This window comes from Osmerus eperlanus, chromosome 3 (genome assembly GCF_963692335.1).
Source record: "Osmerus eperlanus chromosome 3, fOsmEpe2.1, whole genome shotgun sequence".
NCBI classification, from domain to species: Eukaryota; Metazoa; Chordata; class Actinopteri; order Osmeriformes; family Osmeridae; genus Osmerus; species Osmerus eperlanus.
In genome coordinates this window covers 21,930,471-21,951,327 of record NC_085020.1, presented here as the reverse complement: position 1 = coordinate 21,951,327, position 20,857 = coordinate 21,930,471, and the positions used below count along the sequence as shown (strand labels likewise).

At 46.7% G+C, this 20,857-nt stretch overlaps 1 protein-coding gene across 1 annotated transcript in view; it reads left to right on the top strand.

Annotated features, from left to right (window-relative positions):
- Positions 1-200: 200 nt before the first annotated feature.
- LOC134017837 (obg-like ATPase 1) overlaps positions 201-20,857 on the top strand; it is a 38,580-nt gene continuing 17,923 nt past the window's right edge. Inside the window, exons 1-7 of the mRNA XM_062457910.1 lie at positions 201-349; positions 451-542; positions 2,153-2,296; positions 2,923-3,050; positions 14,359-14,534; positions 17,935-18,015; positions 18,365-18,462. Of these exons, the coding sequence (XP_062313894.1) occupies positions 335-349; positions 451-542; positions 2,153-2,296; positions 2,923-3,050; positions 14,359-14,534; positions 17,935-18,015; positions 18,365-18,462 (734 nt within the window). The 5' untranslated portion in view covers positions 201-334. The remainder of the gene's footprint in view (positions 350-450; positions 543-2,152; positions 2,297-2,922; positions 3,051-14,358; positions 14,535-17,934; positions 18,016-18,364; positions 18,463-20,857) is intronic.

Sequence of the window (20,857 nt, the reverse complement as noted above, 5' to 3'; positions counted from 1 at the left end):
TTCAGCATTTGCAGTATGGTGATAGACACGAGGCTTTAATCAGTAGACGAGCACAGCAGCTAATATTAATAACAAACTTTTGCTAATAATAGATACGTGGGTCAGCAATCCAGCCAGCCACCAGTGTCATCTTTCATCTGCAGCAGATGCGTGTCCTATTTTAAGAGAGGGGAGTTAGCCAGCGCACGGGTGCCTGACTGGACGCATTGGAGGAGTGCTAGCTAGCCATAGCAACAGCTTCTGGCTTCCACAGTTTCCATATTCAATATATGCTTTTACATAAGACGTTCTGAGCAGGTTTTGGCAGGCAGGCAGCTAAATCCAAAATCAAGAAATGGCTCCCAAGAAGGTGTGTCCCGTATGTGTGTCTGGAGGGTGATGTAAAGATTAGGTAATGAATGCAGCTCTTATCTTACTCACTGAAGATGTGATCACTAATGTCTTTATCAGGCAAAGGGGAATGATGTGCCACAGCCACCACCACTGATTGGACGGTTTGGGACCTCATTGAAAATAGGAATCGTTGGACTGCCCAATATAGGGTATGTTACTCAACTTTTAACTGGAACTTAAATTAAATGTTATTTTAATGTAACACAAGTATTTGCTAAATCATGGAATCTGTGGAACCCGTGCTTCAGTAAATGCATAATTTTCATTCATCCAGTGCCAACCAGAACTATTTTTAATTTTCTTAACCAAGACAATAGAGGATAGAATAAGGAATTTAACATGAACTGTTAGTACATGAGCTGTATTACTTTAAACAGTTTTTTGTATTCCATAATTCTGCACTTCCAGCACCATGAAATACTACATTAAGGAACTGACTGTGACCACAGGACATGGAATGTACATGGCGTTAGATTGACACTGGAACTGAAAGGTCACAAACTGTGCGCTAGGAATGTATTCCGTTTCAAAATTCAACGTAAATTAAATATTCACCAGCTTTAACAAGTTATGTAATAAACAGCTGAAGGCCATTCGCTGTTAAGACAGAGGTAGAACACCCTACCCAGCAAAACTCATACGCCCACAGGTTCCTGAAGTTAAATCCTACAGCCCCCTAACCCACGAGTCTTAATCCTGTACTAGTTGAACTGGATGCTACCAGGAGTCCTGCGAACTTTGACTGCCCACTGAAGATAAACCCTCCACAGTTGGGAGGGACTCACTATGGCCCCCTGCCCTCACCCAGACTCTGTAGTTAAACTGGGACTACAAGTGGTGCCACGCTTAGGTGGTCTGAGGGGCGGATGAATAAAAATGAAGAGAGAGTCTATCTTAGTTTTTGTAGAGAGTCTATCTTAGTTTTTGTAGAGAGTCTATCTTATCTTCGCATTCGAGCCACTTCCAGGTTTAGTCTGCCGTGTACTGACTGACAAAACACAGATTATCTCCCTCTAAAAATTATTCCTTCATCTGTAAGACGCTCTTCAACGTGGCATCTCTGGAAATCAGTTCGCAAATACATATACATGCCACTGAAAACTGAATGCAGATGAATATTTGAAATATGAAAGAGGTTGAGCCCAAACAATTCTTGAAATACATGCCAACTTTAAAAACAATCCTGGTTTGTGAACCCATTCATGCACCTCAGCAATCTGAGGCAATTTCAGTCCTGTAGGCTTCGGAGCCTAAAACCTACCAATCATTCAAATCTTGAGCACCAGGTGAGGGGATGAAGATAGAAAGTCCTGGATTATAGTTAACTGCCAGGCCATTATTACACTTGCATTCATTCAGTAGTCAGTACAACCTGAAGAACCCTTGAGGTGCTTGTGGCATGGAACAGAAATCTCCCCCTGAGCACAACATGGGGCTGCATTTGGCGGATCCTGTTCAACAGCTTAGATCTGTCAGAAAAAGTCATTTCCCCCTGGATTCCAAGCACAATTGATCCATTATAGGATTATCTGACCTTGTAATTGGGCTTAGTGTTTTACAATCAAGGCCCATTTTATTTTTTTAAAGATCGAATGTTCAATATATTAGACTGACCTTTTTCATACTCTGAGGAAATAGTCATCCCTGTATTGAAGGCTTCTCCAGGGGCTCTGAATAAACCAGCATCCCACTCTCCAGCCACCAGGATACACCAACATGTTCTGGGATGTATTGACCTCTCTGCTGTTTGTGTTTCCAGGAAGTCAACCTTTTTCAACGTACTGACAAAGAGTCAAGCTGCAGCTGAAAATTTCCCCTTCTGCACCATTGACCCAAATGAAAGCAGAGTGCCTATCCCCGACGAACGCTATGATTTCCTCTGCCAATTCCACAAGCCTGCCAGGTATGGGGGCTCCCTGGTCGCAGATTATTCACACTCCAGACTTTCCTGGACAAAATGTAGGAGACAGAGTATAAAAAGGGTGCACTATAGAAACCTGAAAAGATAAAGCAATGGTTGCTGACTTGAAGATGTCAGACGCTCTCTCTGTCCCCAATCGCTGGAGTTGTCAGTGTTATTTGGTCTTTCAGGTTAAATAAGAAGTGATAGCATTTAACTGTCAATCCCTGGTTATCATATATCTTTCTATAAGAGGTTAGGAGAGGCTTTAGGGTGCCGTACCGGCTCAGTGTGAGAGACGGTGATAAATCAGTTGAATGAATCAATGTCTGACTGGAGGAGGTGTTGCAACAGTATGTCTTCAGAAGGCATCACGTCAGCATGCACAGCGTCTAAGCATGAGTCATAATGACTCCGCAATGACTTTTCCATGAGAAAAGGCAAAACTTTAGACACTATTCCTCATAATCTCACGGGTTGGGGATGAGAACATCCTTATGGATTCTTCATTTCCCAGGCCGTCCATGACAACTCCTACTGCTTATTGGCTATGTATAGGCTATCATATATGTACACGTGACTGAAATTGTTGTGCTTCCTGTGTTTTTCCTACCTGTTCTGTTCTTCAGCAAAGTGCCGGCGTTCCTGAATGTGGTGGACATAGCAGGCCTGGTGAAAGGGGCTCATGCCGGCCTAGGCCTAGGAAACGCCTTCCTGTCCCACATTAGTGCCTGTGATGGCATCTTTCACATGACACGTGAGTCACAGTTGAACTTAGGCCTGGCACAAAGGCATAGGTTTGGTTTGAAAATGGGTGAGGGCACATTATTTTTGTATCACGCCTTCATGTGTGAAGTAACATAAATACCCATAAATACCCTTTCTACCATTTTTTTTTGATGGGGGATCTTTCAATGGCCCCACACTGGTAGGGACATTCTTACTGTCTGCTCCCTGTACCACCCTTATGGGCCCTAGAAACACTTTCTAGGCTGTTGATTTCCACTCTCAGCATTGTAAGACAGTTTTAGGTATGTAAAAAATCCATCCATATTTTCAAGTCACTCGATGTGCTATCTTGTTCAAAACATTTACCGTCCTGTTTTAGCTCTACTCTTCCACTGAGCCAGTGGGATTTGTGGGATGCCAAGATAAACATAACAACCATGGATGGTGAAGCCAAACCAAACCACACATTCCTTTTGGGAATCTCCCCAGAATGGAAGAGAAACAGACCAACGTCTGGCTAGCAGAAGTGGTAGCCCACTGTGAAGTGGGGAAATATATCTAGACTCTGATGGAAGTCTTAAGCAGTTTCATTTGACCACATATTACTGTAACGTGATCCTGACACGTCAAAGTTGATCAAAGTCGGACAAAACAAAGGTACAGTAGGACAATTCAAACGATGCTCTGAGATTAAAACAGTCTGTAGGTGTCTTGTGTTGTAGAAAAGACTGTGTTGGAAAGTTTGTCTTGAATTGTCCCTTCCAACCATTGACCACTGGACCACCCCCAGTAGAATACATCTATTTTAAATTCTATTGATGTGGTTCTTGAACGAATATATTAGAGGCAAAAAAAAACTAAAAGCATATACATCTAAATGATATACGTGCATGTTATTTTGAAGCAGATTTTCTATTGTGTTGTTGTGACATGGATTCATCTGTCAGACTAACTACCTTTTTGTTCTCTATAAATACACAGATGTGAGTGTCTCAGCAAAATAATCCCCACAAAATACTTTCCCCTTGTCTAGCTCACTATTGCAGCCTTGAAATCACTTGTAGTTTTCTCCCTGCCTCAAGTTCTTTTGTGTCTCCGACATCGTCTTTGTCTTACACAATTAAAGTGTTACACGCTAGAATAATTTAAATTGCTGCTACTAAAATGGAGACAGAGGCTCTTTTAAAAATAGCTGAATTTGTTTACTGATTGTATGCAGCTATTGACTTTCCCATTATGTGAAAAGAGCACTGATTAGTGAGTCGGTTGTAGCAGGCGAAGAGCCACCAAATGGACAGGGTTACAATGCAGGCCATTTTCCTGCATTGTTACCAAGTCCTCTTGGCTACGGATTACTTGGTGGACAGTATAAGTGTGTCATTTTGGTTCCGATGCCATTTTCCAATCGTTTCTCAAAGGACTGCTTGTGACAGAGTGCATCTGGTGGACTGTACCTTGCTTTGGATGAATACTTGAATACAAATGTGAAGCCTGTCAGATCTCCACGTAATTTGCTGCATGCGGAAAACACTCGCCATGGCTTTAGAAGAGGTGGCACACCACAGTTTATCTTGTAGATTATTTGTGCTGTGATGATGAAACTTCTGAGAGATGTGTTCTGTCTAGAAACACATGGAAATAAATAAACAACCATTTCCCACCATTTAGCACTTGTAATCAGCCATGTGGATCTCAAGGAACCCTCTGTAACAGTCCTACAGATACATACATGGTTAGAGACACTGCGTCCGTTCATTTAGGAGAAAGCTGTCCTCATTCCATGTGTCCTGCAAGCCAATCTTTTAGAAGCTTCATCTTCACATGTTTACACATATCAAAACATTCCATACTGTAGTAACCATGGCTACAGCTCTGATGACTTTATTACCAATAACAAGTGTACTCATTTGGCTTTTAAACACTGCTACTGTTTATTTTAAAGAGGCATAAATGCTTCCGTTTCGATAAACTTCCCTTTTGTGCCCTTGGTTAGTGCTTCAACCCAAACCAACCACTTTGCTTCAGCTTGTAGGAAACAGGTTTTAAATGCGACAATGAAATCATGGAAGGGCCTTACTTTGAATTTACAACTATCTGTTTTGACATAACATTGTTTTTCCCTTTAAACTCCTTGGAGAGTAGTATGTTCCACAAGTTAACCATTAAAACATTGCTTTGTTTAGTAATTACAGGAATGTTTTATCTGGTGTCAGACACAACAGTCTACAGTATTCCAGGCACTTCTTTTATATTGCTTAATTATACGGTTGTGCCAAACACACTTCTTCTGGTCGGCAATGGTATGTTTGTGTCTGAGAAAATTAGAAACGGGTTTCTGAAAACATCTGACTAACTCATGCTACAAGGCAGAGCTGTTTTGTGTTGTGTTTGTTAGTTCCTGGGTTATGGCTGGATGCCTCGAGTTTGAAGAGAGGAAAACTTGTGAAGCTTTAGAGATTCAGTAGACAGCTCAACATCTTTCCTTACTATTACCATTTTACATTCTTTAAACCTATCCCTAACGCTTTCCGGAATGGTCCATTGTAATTCTAGATTTTTTTGTTGCTTATTTATGATGTTTAGAGTTATGATCAGAACCATGCTGCCCCCACATCTTTAGCTGTTGCCTTTTGTAAGCCAGGCAGTGGTCAGACAATATTCTCTGCTTGTTCTTGGAACTTTAAAGTATGTCAAATCTAAGTTGCTCAACCCTCCCAGTAGTGTGCCTGTTATGAATATTTCTCAACCCCTAATAGCTTTGAAGAGACTGTGTAAACAGTGGATTTGCTTTCAACAAAACCTTCCAAAAACTATTAAGGGGCATTTTGGCATCCTGAAAGCTGATTCTTTTGAATGGTCGATGTTCCCAGATTTCATGAGGGAATGTTTAACAGGCTAAGTGTTCCCAGTGCCTCAGCAGTGAGTAGAAGCCTGTGGGATGCTGTCTGCCTAAGACAAGACACCACAGGTCACCAACTCTCCTGTACACCACCCTGGCCCCCCTCACCCCCCTGGCCCCCCTCACCCCCCTGGCCCCCCTCACCCCCCTGGCCCCCCTGGCCCCCCCTCACCACCCTGGCCCCCCTCACCCCCCTGGCCCCCCTCACCCCCCTGGCCCCCCTCACCCCCCTGGCCCCCCCTCACCCCCCTGGCCCCCCTCACCCCCCTGGCCCCCCCTCACCACCCTGGCCCCCCTCACCCCCCTCACCCCCCTGGCCCCCCTCACCCCCCTGGCCCCCCCTCACCACCCTGGCCCCCCTCACCCCCCTCACCCCCCTGGCCCCCCCTCACCCCCCTGGCCCCCCTCACCCCCCTGGCCCCCCTCACCCCCCTCACCACCCTGGCCCCCCTCACCCCCCTCACCCCCCTGGCCCCCCTGGCCCCCCCTCACCCCCCTGGCCCCCCTGCCCCCCCCTCACCCCCCTGGCCCCCCTCACCCCCCTCACCCCCCTGGCCCACCTCACCCCCCTGGCCCCCCTCACCCCCCTGGCCCCCCTGGCCCCCCCTCACCCCCCTGGCCCCCCTCACCCCCCTGGCCCCCCTGCCCCCCCCTCACCCCCCTGGCCCCCCTCACCCCCCTCACCCCCCTGGCCCCCCTCACCCCCCTCACCCCCCCTCACCCCCCTGGCCCCCCTCACCCCCCTCACCCCCCTGGCCCCCCCTCACCCCCCTGGCCCCCCTCACCCCCCTCACCCCCCTCACCCCCCTGGCCCCCCTGGCCCCCCCTCACCCCCCTGCCCCCCCCTCACCCCCCTGGCCCCCCTCACCCCCCTGGCCCCCCTCACCCCCCTCACCCCCCTGGCCCCCCTGGCCCCCCTGGCCCACCTCACCCCCCTCACCCCCCTGGCCCCCCTGGCCCCCCTCACCCCCCTCACCCCCCTGGCCCCCCTCACCCCCTGCACCTATTCCCTCTGCTTGGGTTTCCAGCAATGAGACTTCCTGATGCTTCCTGACACGCCAGTCAGTCCAGCATCTGAACTACTCTGCATTGAGCTGCATGCAGGCCATGTCCAAGTGTGACATGCTGTGGTAGTGGATCACTGTCCTCTCCGTGGTTCATACTGGTGCCGTGGTAGAACAGGAGCCGTTTGTATCTCCTTAGCTCACAGTTGACCCCTCGACATGATAGTAGCTAACGCTGTGTTTATCCGCGGTAAAATGTAAAATCCTTCTGATGCCAGCAGATAAAAAATAATGATATTGAACACACATACGAGACTCGTGCAGTGTTAAATGGTGGAAACCAAGGTTAGACTGGCATCTCTAGTGCTGAGATTAGATAACTCACCATATTGTTTGATATCCTCCTCCTATAACCTGGGAACTCTGCAGTGAATGCACTAGCCTGTATCTGTGTCCACCAGCCAACAGTGCGGGTTTGTTTCATTGTGTGGAGAACCACCACTGTCTGGCAAGTGATCGTTCAGTCGCATGAAAGGCAGCAATTCTGTATGGATTTCTCTGATAAGCTGTCACTAAATTGTTGTCATTTCCCACAGTTCTGAAATGGAGGTACATGCACTGTTTTAAGATAGTATGACATACAGTATGGATGTGACGCTTTAATCTTAGCTTTGTATGACAATGGGTCTTTGTCTTATTGACTAAACCTTCACTGCCAATGTAAACTCACATGCTGGGCAGGTTTGTGATGAAAATAACACTGTCGACTGCAATGACACCTACGTTTAAAACAATATGTTGTGACTGTTTTTAAAGGAGCAAATATGATCTTTATATAGATTTTACATTGACTTTCAATCTCCCCAAAAAAAGAAAGAAAAAAGAAAACTGAAATGTAACTGAAATGGCCCCATCTCCGTTTCCAAGTATTCTAGTGATATAAAATGATTGCAATCCTTTCAGAATTGCATTTAATGAGGAGGGAAAATAAATAATTGGATCAGTTACTTCCTATTTATGTAAGAGCACACATGATTCACATCAGAAATGCAGCCAGTATGTTGTAAGTGTCTCGTGCATTCAAATCAACCCGTTTTAAACAGATATGATTTCATTTAGACACAGAGAAAACCCACATAACATGTTTTGCTCTTTTTCCACTGGCGGAGACCAGAAAGCACCTCTTGTGTGTTGCGGGCTGTGTTGAGATACTGTCAGAGCGTTTAAATGAGCATTTTGATTCAGGCTGAATGAAGAGGGTTTGTCATCCTCCACTCATCTTGGGTGATTAGAGTAAAATGTCTACCCATCTTGACTGGAGATCACCACAGCTCCAGATAACATGCTTGGTGATTGAAGGTCGAAATATTTTGAATTCTAATGGCACGGCTGTATGAATTGCCTGAAATAGACTGTAGAATCCTTCAGCTTCCTCCTCTTGCCCCCCTCCTTCCTGTCCGCTTTGAAAGGAACCATTGGGAATGGCTGGTCCCGATGATCATAGAATTATTGGATGGTGATTCTAAACCCCTCAAAGAGGAGTTGCTATGGAGATCTCGTTCCAAACTGTGAAATGATTCACCTTTGAAAGGCTGGAGGGTCTGAAAGCTGAACACATCATTGTTCAGGTGGCGGTTGGTTAGGAAATTGCTGGTGCCTGTGCAATCAGTAGTGCTATGGTAGTTAAGGATCTAAAAAGGTTTGTTCTCTGAATGATGTGGGACAACAGTCTTGTGCATAAGATGGTTCCTTTCAATCAAGACCCCCTCAGACTCCATGGCTTGAAAAGTAAATGACAGAGGAGAACTCATAGGAAAAAGAAATGAACACTATTTTTTGTCTATCAGAGTTCATAAAAACTAGCTTCTGCCCAAGACATTTATTCTTCAAATGCATTAATATGAAAGTGGGTGAGATTGCCGTCTTAGTCAAATGTGCACTCACCTATAGTTTTTCACCAGACAAAAAAATGACAGAAAAATTTCATACATTTCATATGTTGTTCCTCCTGGGTCTGCCTGCACCCCTGCAATTGACTGTAGATTACACTGAAACGACAGGCCCCTCGCAAGGTACTGATATTCATAACATGAAGCACTGTCATTTGTCTATAATCTATTTTGAAATACGGGATCATGTTGAAAACATGTGTATTGCACAACGGCACAAACCTACCATTTGAGATGTTTTGAGGTGCATGTCTATTTTCTGTTTTTGCGATACACAGAAAAGCTCAATAAGCTAACGTTCCACATGCAGTCGGTCGTCCGGGAAGTCTGAAATTCTATTCATGATTTTCAGGATGTGTGTAACATCAGCACACACAATATTTTCGGAATAAACATAAATAATCCTGTCTTCGTTGCGCATGATTTTATGTTTGGAAGATGTCCGTGATGTTCGTTTCTGACAGGCTCATAAAGACCTTTTACTGCTTTGAATACCAGGAGAATTGCGGTACCAAGTTTGCATAGAAGATCTTAAAGGGGAGCCTGGAATGCAAGCAACTCCTTGTGTGCTTTCACCTCTCTTACATGTAAAAACACGCACAGGAAGTCAACGGCTGGTGAATACTGTCATTTCACTGACTTATGTTGACCACATATCTTCCCAGGTAGCAACATGAAAGGAGGCAGAGTGATCAGGATTGATTCGGAAACGCTTCCAGTTTCTTGTCTTTGTGCCTGATATGGAAGCCTCCTCACCCTCTTACTTGCCCTGGGTGTGGAGTTGAAATGTTTGGTCCTTATAACCTGAATATACAGTACATGGCCTCCTCAAGCCTAATGCTTTTATAGAGCGCTCTACTCCCCCACGCCTCAGGGAATGAGGAGAGGGGTGTGTGAGCATGTGACCTTTTTGGTGCAGAAGTTTTTTCTACCACGGTCAATGGATGTCTAGAACTGGGGAGCATGTTTATTCTCGGGGGTGGTGGTGGAGGGGGGAGGGTCAAGGTGGTGGCTGACTGGGTAGAGCGCCTTCCATGTGGGTAGAGGCCCTAACACAGCAGCCCATGTTTGGTTCTCTCCCCCCTACATTTACTGTCTACCTGTCTCTATCCAATAAAGACCATTTTTTTTTGAAAATTGATTTTAAGATAAGAAAAAGGAGATGGCATTTTATTATATTTTTTTCATGGACATTTTTTCATTTGCATGCTGTGGCCGACTACACTAGACTTAAACTGGACACTTGACACTTGAAAAAATGAAGGAGAAACTTTGTAAGGAGAGAAGATGTAACAACCGTTAGTTCTCTGTACTCTCCCCTGTAGGCAAATTGTCTCCTGCCCACTCCCCCTCCTCCATGCTGTCCCTGGTCAGACTGTCTCTGATCAGACTGTCCCTGGTCAGACTGTCTCTGGTCAGACTGTCCCTGGTCAGACTGTCTCTGATCAGACCGTCCCTGGTCAGACTGTCTCTGATCAGACTGTCTCTGGTCAGGCCATTCTACCCCAATTCTTCCTCTTGTTAGACACACTCCTTTGTTTTGTCCATAAAGGCACACCTGCTAATGGCCTCTTCAAAACATACCGTATTTGAAATGAAGTCGTGAAATGTTAATTGCGAGATAGACATGACTCCTGAAACCACGCTCTTTTTTCCCCTCTCTTTTTTTCTTCCAGTCTTGCTTGTGGCTTTGTGTGTCGCAGCTCGTAAGGGCTGTCTTCTCTAGAGGCCTCCCCAGACCCTGTCGTTAAAGGACTAATTGTGGAGATTTCCCTCCTTGCCCCCCCCTCCCTCCTCTTCTTCTCCTCTCCTCCTTAAGAGGAGATTGTTCCCCAGCTCTAAAGCCTGAATAGGGCTGGTGGGAAGTAAATGTGAATGTGAAATTAGGCGAAATTAATTAAAGCAAATTACCTTGGAATGTATAGTAGTCGGTGGAGACTGAGGGTGGATGAGTGAGGGTGGATGAGTGAAGGTGGATGAGTGAGGGTGGATGAGTGAGGGTGGATGAGATGAGTGAGGGTGGATGAGTGAGGGTGGATGAGTGAGGGTGGATGAGATGAGTGAGGGTGGATGAGTGAGGGTGGATGAGTGAGGGTGGATGAGATGAGTGAGGGTGGATGAGTGAGGATGGATGAGTGAGGGTGGATGAGTGAGGGTGGATGAGTGAGGGTAGATGAGTGAGGGTGGATGAGTGAGGGTAGATGAGTGAGGGTGGATGAGATGAGTGAGGGTGGATGAGTGAGGGTGGATGAGTGAGGGTAGATGAGTGAGGGTGGATGAGTGAGGGTGGATGACTGAGGGTGGATGAGTGAGGGTGGATGAGTGAGGGTAGATGAGTGAGGGTGGATGAGTGAGGGTGGATGAGTGAGGGTGGATGAGTGAGGGTGGATGAGATGAGTGAGGGTGGATGAGTGAGGATGGATGAGTGAGGGTGGATGAGTGAGGGTGGATGAGATGAGTGAGGGTGGATGAGTGAGGGTGGATGAGTGAGGGTGGATGAGTGAGGGTGGATGAGATGAGTGAGGGTGGATGAGTGAGGGTGGATGAGATGAGTGAGGGTGGATGAGATGAGTGAGGGTGGATGAGATGAGTGAGGGTGGATGAGTGAGGGTGGATGAGTGAGGGTGGATGAGTGAGGGTGGATGAGCGGGCAGGGTGGCGTCATTAAGGAGCCCCTCCACGAGGGTAGCAAGAGATCACGACAACGTCACAGACTGTTGATCATCAACTCACTAATAGTTATCAAGCTTGTTTGAGACGTCTGAATTTCTCATTGTTATATCAGAATGCACAGAAAGAGGCCCTCGAGTCCTTAGGCATCTCCGTCAGCAGTCTACATGAAAGGTTTTCTTTTTTTTATTAGAAATTACACATCAGAGCCCTTTGTCAGTATGTATATTCTTGCATTATTTTCACCTAAAGTTCATGTAGGAACAGCTCACACAATAGCACATTTTCATTCCAATCAGTGTAGAAGCTGGGAGCTGGCAAATTGAAGCAGCAAAACAATAATTCCACTGATTAGCCCCTTTATGTTTGGCGTAAGTGAACTGTTTATATTGTGGAGTACCTCTGGAAGACGAGAGGAACCAAAACAGCCTGATTAGGCAAAGAGTAATTGGATAAGTTCATTTCCCCATGAGGACGACGTTCATGATGACAGCTTGCACCTAAGTGTCAGGCTTCTGTTGACTCGTGTAATAGATCACCAGGGGAAAGTTGGATATCTTTTTGATCAGTCATTCTGCTGTTGATCCTAATGGGCTATATCATTGTTCAGCATGGTTGGGTTATTTAAGATTGTTCCGTTGTCAACAGTTTTTTACCTCACATATTGTAACTCTTGCCACGTATTAACTAAAGTGGCATGTTGGATAACATGGATGATCAATTATTGTTTTTCATTTTGCCTTGATAATTGAAAAGCTGTCTTTATTTCAAGTGGTGTTGGCAAAGGGCGCAGTGAAGTCCTCCGACCAAAGACACATAAATCAGTAAAGAGGGAAATGTACTTACAGACTCCTAGTGATCTTATTTCTCTGTCTGCTCACGAAATCAAGATATAAATTACTCTATAAAACAAACTTGTCTTATATTACAGTTAATAATTCATTCCAGCACAATGAATCATCAATATTTTCTGCGTGAATCATTGTTGAAACTTGAAGAAGTATGGCCGTCACGCTGAGTGGCACGAATCGTCCTGATGACGTCGTTTTCTCACAAGGCTTCACCTGTCAACAGTCTCCTCACAGAGGACTCAACACTTGCCCCTGAGTGTTGCTACCTGCCGCCATTAAGTAACCCCAACACGCAGATGCCAAACATACTGTAGCAGGCACCATTCATCAACACTGCAACACTCAACGCCCAGGTGTCATTGGCCTGACATCCACTACCTAGGCAGATGAAATACTGTAGCCTTCTCCTTACGTCAAGTATGTCAGTGCTACATGTGAATTATTTTAATGTTTTTACCAAAACATTCCATAGATTCGCAAGCCTGCAAATGCGAACTGGAATTCTTTTCGTAAACTGGGGCTTGCCTACGTGTCTTTTGATGGTTTGATGGCTTCTGAAAACCAGTGAAAGTACATTCTCAATGCTGGTCCGTACGCCAATCCGGGTGGAAGCGAGGAATCTTGTCGGCTGCTATCAGGCTCAACTATAGTGATCGCTGTCCTGACACTGTGCAGAGAAGGCCGGTGCTAAGGCTATCACTGGAGTGAAAGGGTGTCAGGCCGGTGTGACAGATGGCCTGCCCCCTGTCCTGTTCCCCGGCGGCCCTGCGGGCCGCGGGCTGAACTCCAGAGCCTGCTGGGGAACCAGTAGGCTAAGAGCCACTAAACGATGTGCTGTAGTGTCTCATTATCTAATCACTGTGCAGAAGCACGGTGGCTACAATAGGCCATTGGTTAAGACAGGAGATGCCACTGCATATACTGTACGTTGCAGAAATGGAAGTTGATACTTCTTTTCTGAGGTCGCTGTACCAGATTTTAGTGTGTAAGCGTGAAGAAAACTTACTAATTTGAAGTTGCCTTGTCAAATTAGGATTACCCACAACTGCACGCCAGAGATACTTAGAGTCTGGAACTAGGACAGAAGACTTGTTTTGTTCCACTGAACAACAAAAGCCAAACATTGCTTTGGCAAGGCTCACATATTGCTCTACTAAAATTGGTTTAGACCTCAAGTTCTCAATTTAAGGAAGTGAAAGCCCACAATGGTTTAAGGAATTTACCATGACTGCAAGTTGACAAGCTGATTGGTAAACAATATAAGTGTTTTGGTTTTGAGTAAAATAGCCATATGTGATCTGTCATAGATGGTATGACTATTGGTTGACTCCCACTGCGCCGCTTGATGTGGTAGATTTTCTTTTTCCAATATTCTCAGTGAAAAGTCATCATTGTTGGGTCTCATTTGTCATAGTTCAACATTTTACTCCAGAAACAAACATTGTCATTGATTACGTTTTGTGTGTGTGATTTCCAATGTGTGTTTATCAGTGCGTGTGTGTGTGTATCAGTGCATGTGTGTGTGTATTTATCAGTGTATCAGTGTGTGTGTATTTATCAGTGTATCAGTGTGTGTATCAGTGCATGTGTGTGTGTATTTATCAGTGTATCAGTGTGTGTGTGTATCAGTGCATGTGTGTGTGTATTTATCAGTATATCAGTGTGTGTGTGTATCAGTGCATGTGTGTGTGTATTTATCAGTGTATCAGTGTGTGTGTTTATCAGTGCATGTGTGTGTGTATTTATCAGTGTATCAATGTGTGTGTTTATCAGTGTGTGTGTGTGTATTTATCTGTGTATGTGTGTGTATGTGTTTATCAGTGTGTGTGTGTGTGTGTATTTATCTGTGTATGTGTGTGTGTATCAGCATGTGTCCTGAGAATGCACAGGACGCACATTGCGTTGCCCGAGGTGTGTAGTGGAGCTGATCCAGTGTGTGCTGTGTCCTATCGTCCTGCTGCAGGCGCTTTTGATGATGAGGAGATCATCCACGTGGAGGGCACGGTGGACCCTGTGAGGGACATGGAGATCATCCACGAGGAGCTGAGGATGAAGGATGAGGAGATGATCGGACCCATTATTGACAAGCTGGAGAAGTCGGCCATCAGGGGTGACGAGAAGAAGCTCAAACCTGAATATGTGAGTGAATGTCCCAGCATGCCCACAGCTCGCCTCACAGTACGCCTCAAATAATAGCCCTCCCACACAACCGCCACAGGGAAAACAATATGTATCCACCCCTTCTCCAAAACATCGCCCTCCATAAGTCGTCCTCCCCCTCCCTCCCTCCCTCCCTCCCTCCCTCCCTCCCTCCCTCCTCCTCCCTCTGCCCCATTTCTTCTCTTTTCTGAGATTGAAAGTGATCGGGGGTCAGGGGGTTTTCTGCTGTAGGAATCATTAATAGAGAGTTACTTATTCAGCTGCTGCCCCCGGGTCACAGTGCCGGGCTAATGAAAGTGTTTCCACAAGCCTCTTTTCATCTGAAGTAATACTCAAATCACAGCACAGCTCTCCGGAGCGCTCTCGCACCCACAGCAGCTCAGGGGGGAAATTGGGTGAGGCCATACAATGGATGACCCACAGGCCTACATCGCGATATGAATACAATAAATGTTTGGAATGTGCTTTGACAGAACCTTCTGGGCTCCACTGCAGCCTAGGCACGCTGAGAATAGATGGTGCGATTAGGAGGAGAATCCGAGCGCCGTGTCCCTATCAGATCCGATTGCATGTGGATCCACAACAAACATGGCCATGCTGTTAGGGTAATGAAGCTGTGCGGGAACAGCCTGCCGTGGCTCCCTGTGCTGTGGGGATGCAGGGAGCAGCGGGAGCGCTGGTGGAGCGCTGATGGGCTGACACCATCACCGCACAGGGCAGGGGGAGACTGACCCCGATGCAGAATGGGCCAGTAAGCGAGAGGTAATCTGGCCTTTCAGAGGGAGCCCCGAACGCCCAAATTTTCAGGCGCCGCCGGCACATGCGGGCTCTGACCGCTCATTACGCTAACGAGAGGGGCCATTTCACCTGCCTCACGGCCCCCCCCCGGCCGGTAGCCCCCCCCCCCCCGCCCCCCCCCAGTGTAATCCCTCCCCTCTCCCTCCAGAAGGACAAGCATTCAGGCCAGGCAGGTGGGCGCTGACACACATAATTGCTGACAATTTTAGGCAATGAATAAAAAATGATCTACATTACTTGTCAAAGGTTGTGTGCCTCTCTCACTCTGCCTTGCCAAACGGAATCTATAGAAAGCTCCTTTTGCTCGTGGAAGAATGGTCCCCATCAAAGCCTTGTGTAGAGCTTTCAGAGGAGGGGGGAATGATCCTCTTCCAGGCTGAGTTTGGTGTTAGAGACATTCAGTGTCGTTTGATTCTTGGGGTGGGGGAGAAAAGGCTGGTTCCTCAGAAGATCCTGCTGTTGACATGTCTGGTCTGGTACGCGTCACATCTGCTGCCTCATATAGAACCTCTTCTCAACATTAGAGAGATGAGTGGAGCTACACGTTTATAGCGCTCCAAGTGCTATAAAATAACAAGGTAAATACCACGTAACTATTTAAATGGTAATTGCATCCTGAGATTTGGCACTTACCGAGTAATTAACAAGAACTTGGAATTAAACACTAATTTCCGTAGTTGCACCTCATTTTCCCAGAGTGCTCCATCTTTTAAAGGAGCATTTACGGTTTTATTTTTGTGTGTATGAAGGTGAAACTATATAATTCTGATGTTCGTACATTCGTGTCCTCAGTACGGTTCGTGACAGAAATGTCGTTCTGTTGTACGTAGAGTGTGATATTTCAGATATCCGATTCATAACATGCTATCCAATTCACAGAATTTAACTGGGCTCCCAAATGAGAGACACATCATGATCAACAACGTGCCAACACGAGTTGGCACATTCACACACACAGTTCGGATGTTGACGTTACGATAAACAAAATCTGTTTAGTTATTATTTTTAATACGCGGCCCCACACATTAACCAAAGACAACATTTCTCGTCTTTTGTCAGCTGAATCCCCAAACTCCCACATCTTAACAAACAATGATAAGAGCCGTGGGCCCCCGAGTGTCGTCTCCCGGCGGCAGGCGTACGTGTGTGACCCCTGGGGGCCCCATATGCCTTTTATTAACACCTGCCTGTTAGAGCGGCACGGCACGGCGGCCCGCGAGCTGATGAGGGAGTCCTGGAGCGGGTTCAGCCTGTGTCACTGGACGTTTGCTGTTTCCATTTCACAGATGATTAATCTCTCTGTGAAGACTTGGGCCGGCGCGGGCGGAGTGCGCGGCGCTCTCCCTGCCCCTCTCTCCCGCTGGCTGCACTCTGGCTGCCTGACTAAAAGGCCTTTAGGATTCCTGCGGAGAGAGATGCGCGGAGGGAGAATGCAGCTGGCTGGGGGTCACTGTGTGGAGGTTTCTCTGCCATTGTGTAATTGAGGCTCTGGCAGGCTCCTTGCCTCTGTTCTTTCAAAGGGGAGTGTGATTGTGAAGTGCTGCGAGGGGTTCGGGGAGGAAGAAGGAGGAGGTGGGGGGGGGCTGTTGCTGGGGGTGGGGCGGAGGGGGGGGCTGTTGCCGGGGGTGGGGGAGTTTTATATGAAGGGGGAGGTTAAGTTGACAGGAACAAAAAAAGAATGTGTTCCGCTAATTTCTGTGGGGGCCGGATCAACAATAATAGGCTCAATTTCTTTATTACAAATGTTATAACCGCCTCCCACCCCTGTTCCCTCCCATCCCTGCTTCCAGACCCTGTCAGGGCCCAGTCCTGCCTGCCTGTGGTCCAGCCCACAACTGCCTCGGTAATGAACGTGGAGAAGGGAGCAGGAAAAGCTTAATGTTTTCGCCAGTAGTAACAGGGCTTAATTAGTACCTGACTGGCACTCTCTCGAGTGCACATGGCAGCGAGGCAGCGAGGCAGCGAGGCAGGGGAACAGCAAAGAATTCACACATTACTAAAACCAACTTAGCCGAAAGCGTCACATTTCTCTCTCTCTCTCTCTCTCTCTCTCTCTCTCTCTCTCTCTCTCTCTCTCTCTCTCTCTCTCTCTCTCTCTCTCTCTCTCTCTCTCTCTCTCTCTCTCCTCCTCTCTCTCTCTCCCCCCCTCTCTCTCTCTCCTCCTCTCTCTCTCTCTCTCTCTCTCTCTCTCTCTCTCTCTCTCGCTCCTCGTCTCTCTCTCTCCCCCCCCCCCCTCTCTCTCTCTCTCTCTCTCTCTCTCTCTCTGCTCTCACTTTACGTGTGGTCGGTCCTCGTGGAGTATCAGTGTTTGTCAAGTGAGATTCCCTCAAAGGCATTTAGTCCTCATTTAGAAGATGGGGGGAGGGGAGGGGGGGAGGTAAGGGGGGAGGAGGGGGGGGGCCTTGTGCGTGCTGTCCCTGTCAACACTAGGCCTCTGCTCTCTGAATACGAGCATGCATTGTTCATTTTGGCATCAGGATGCCATGCATTTAGGAAATAATTACCCTGTACCCTGCTGGGTTTATATTCTGTTTCATCTCCTTTAATGGCTTCTTGTTCATTCTCTTTTAATCCCAAACAGGATGTAATGTGCAAAATCAAGACCTGGGTACTGGATGAAAAGAAACATGTCCGCTACTGTCCCGATTGGAACGACAAGGAGGTAAGGCTTTCGTGTTACCCTCCAAAATGTACCAATGTGATTTATCATGCTAATCTTTTCATCTGGCCTGAAAGTCCAACTGCTTCTTTTTGAGCAGAAAGTCTGCTATGCAAATGACCAAGTTAATGTGCACGCTGTGTTTTTTTGGTGGTATTTCGATATTACTTTTTAACAAACTACATGACATCTGCCTATGCTGATGGTGATCTAGAGGCTTTATAGAAGCCTCCCTGTGAAGCGCAGACCAGAGCCCTAGTTTGATTTGGCTTTGCTTTTTTCTCCCTGCGTGTTCCTCAAAGGTTTGGAAAGTTTGGAGCCTGAGTTCTTGCCCTCTCTCTGTCTGTCACAGATCGAAGTGTTGAACAAATACTTGTTTTTGACGTCCAAGCCAATGATTTACCTCGTTAACCTCACTGAGAAAGACTACATAAGGAGGAAGAACAAATGGTAAGTCCTTAGAGATATGGGTGTGGCTAGACACACTGCGCTACTTCATTAGAGATATGGGTGTGGCTAGACACACTGCGCTACTTCATTAGAGATATGGGTGTGGCTAGACACACTGCGCTACTTCATTAGAGATATGGGTGTAGCTGGAGACACTGCGCTACTTCATTAGAGATATGGGTGTAGCTGGAGACACTGCGCTACTTCATTAGAGATATGGGTGTAGCTAGACACACTGCGCTACTTCATTAGAGATATGGGTGTAGCTAGACACACTGCGCTACTTCATTAGAGATATGGGTGTAGCTAGACACACTGCGCTACTTCATTAGAGATATGGGTGTGGCTAGACACACTGCGCTACTTCATTAGAGATATGGGTGTAGCTGGAGACACTGCGCTACTTCATTAGAGATATGGGTGTAGCTGGAGACATGACAACACTTCATTGTAGTGCAGAGACGACCATACACCCTCCCTCTTCACGATGATATTGATCTCCCTCCTGTTACGTAAACGCAGGCCTCCGTCATGTTGACCTCTTCCTTCTCCAGCAATATCCTTCCTTCTATAGTTCGCTCTCTGCTTTTCACAACGCGGGAAAATGAATCTTCGTTCTCTATGGAAGGGCTGTGATATTGAGTCCGTTGTTATGACACCCTGTTATCTCTGTGTTTACGGTGCAGTTTGTTAAGACACCCTATGAAGCTTACACACGCCCTCCACACTCAGACCATCACTCAGTCACGGTGTGTGTGTGTGTATACAGGCATGTGTGAGGAGGGGTGTGCATGTGTGTGTGTATGTGTGTGTGTAGAGAGAAACGTGCGTGCGTGAATCTGTGTGGTTTGTGTACATGCAGAGGTGTGCATGGGCATGTGTGTGGCCATGTGGTTTGTGTGTGTGTCTCTGTGTGTAGAGGTGTGTGTGTGTGTGTCTGTGCGGTTTGTGTGTGTGTTGAGAGAGAGGTGTGTGTGTGTGTAGAGAGAGAGGTGTGTGTGTGTGTGTAGAGAGAGGTGTGTGTGTTGAGAGAGGTGTGTGTGTGTGTAGAGAGGTGTGTGTGTGTGTGTGTGTGTGGAGAGGTGTGTGTGTGTGTGTGTGTAGAGAGAGGTGTGTGTGTGTGTGTGTGTGTGTGTGTGTGTGTGTGTAGAGAGGTGTGTGTGTGTGTAGAGAGAGGTGTGTGTGTGTGTGTAGAGAGGTGTGTGTGTGTGTGTGTGTAGAGAAAGGTGTGTGTGTGTGTGTAGAGAGAGGTGTGTGTGTGTAGAGAGAGGTGTGTGTGTAGAGAGAGGTGTGTGTGTGTGTGTGTGTGTAGAGAGGTGTGTGTGTGTGTGTGTAGAGAGGTGTGTGTGTGTGTGTGTGTGTGTGTGTGTGTGTGTAGAGAGAGGTGTGTGTGTGTGTGTGTGTGTGTGTAGAGAGAGGTGTGTGTGTGTGTACTGTCCAGTGCCCATGCTGCCTGGTGACTCCAGCGTCGTGCTGGCCTGTCACATGGTGTGTCTGTGAGGCGATCGCCCGGGGGTGAAGACCCTACCAGACCCCAAACTCTGCACTTCATCAAGCACTTAACAGCATATGGTTCACATTTACCATCAAAAATGTTTCATTTCCATATGATATCAAAGCAAGGAAAAGCTTTAAATGACAGAAAAAATAAACATTCATCGACTCCAAGCCAAAGAGAAGTAATTAAAGACATCTGGAAACGGCCAATAAATCATGTGATAGTTCTCTTTAAATATTGTGATGTCTAGAGGTTTTTTCTTCTTCAAATGTTTGGTTTTGTCTGAAGAGATCACTGTTTACAGATGTTGTTTGCTCTCGATGGAGAATATTAATACCGTTTGACAAGCTTAACTGTACATTCCTACACATTTCCCATGCATTACTAAGTGTTGGAACAACATATTTTTTCCATGCAACAAGTTATGACTTTCAATCACAAACAAATCAGGGGAAGCCAAAATGTTTTTGTGTTTAGCGACATGTTTGACTTGTCAGCTCGAGCCGTGATGTCACTCGTGTCGTTATAAAGGGCTCAAACTTGACCCTCCCGGGGTCACATGGGCCTGTTCACGGCCCAGCAGCCCCTGAGGTGCTCAGAGAAGCTGCGTTCTCCGGCTCTCCTGACAGAGGAGGCACACCCTCCTGATAAGCAGCCTGGAGATGAGATGAGTTGGGCCGGCCGCAGTGAGAGCAGACACTGTGAAAGGGGGGTACTTATCTTATGTACACTACAAGCCTAGTGTCAATAACCACCAACTTGGCGATTGTCGTCGCACGCTTCCAATTGCCCCTGTAGGGTTTCGTGTGTCGTTCTTTTTCGTTGGCGCGAACCTGTTTTTGTTCAGTGTTTGTTTTGCTGCTCACTTGGCAGCGTCGCATTAAAAGGAAGTTGTTT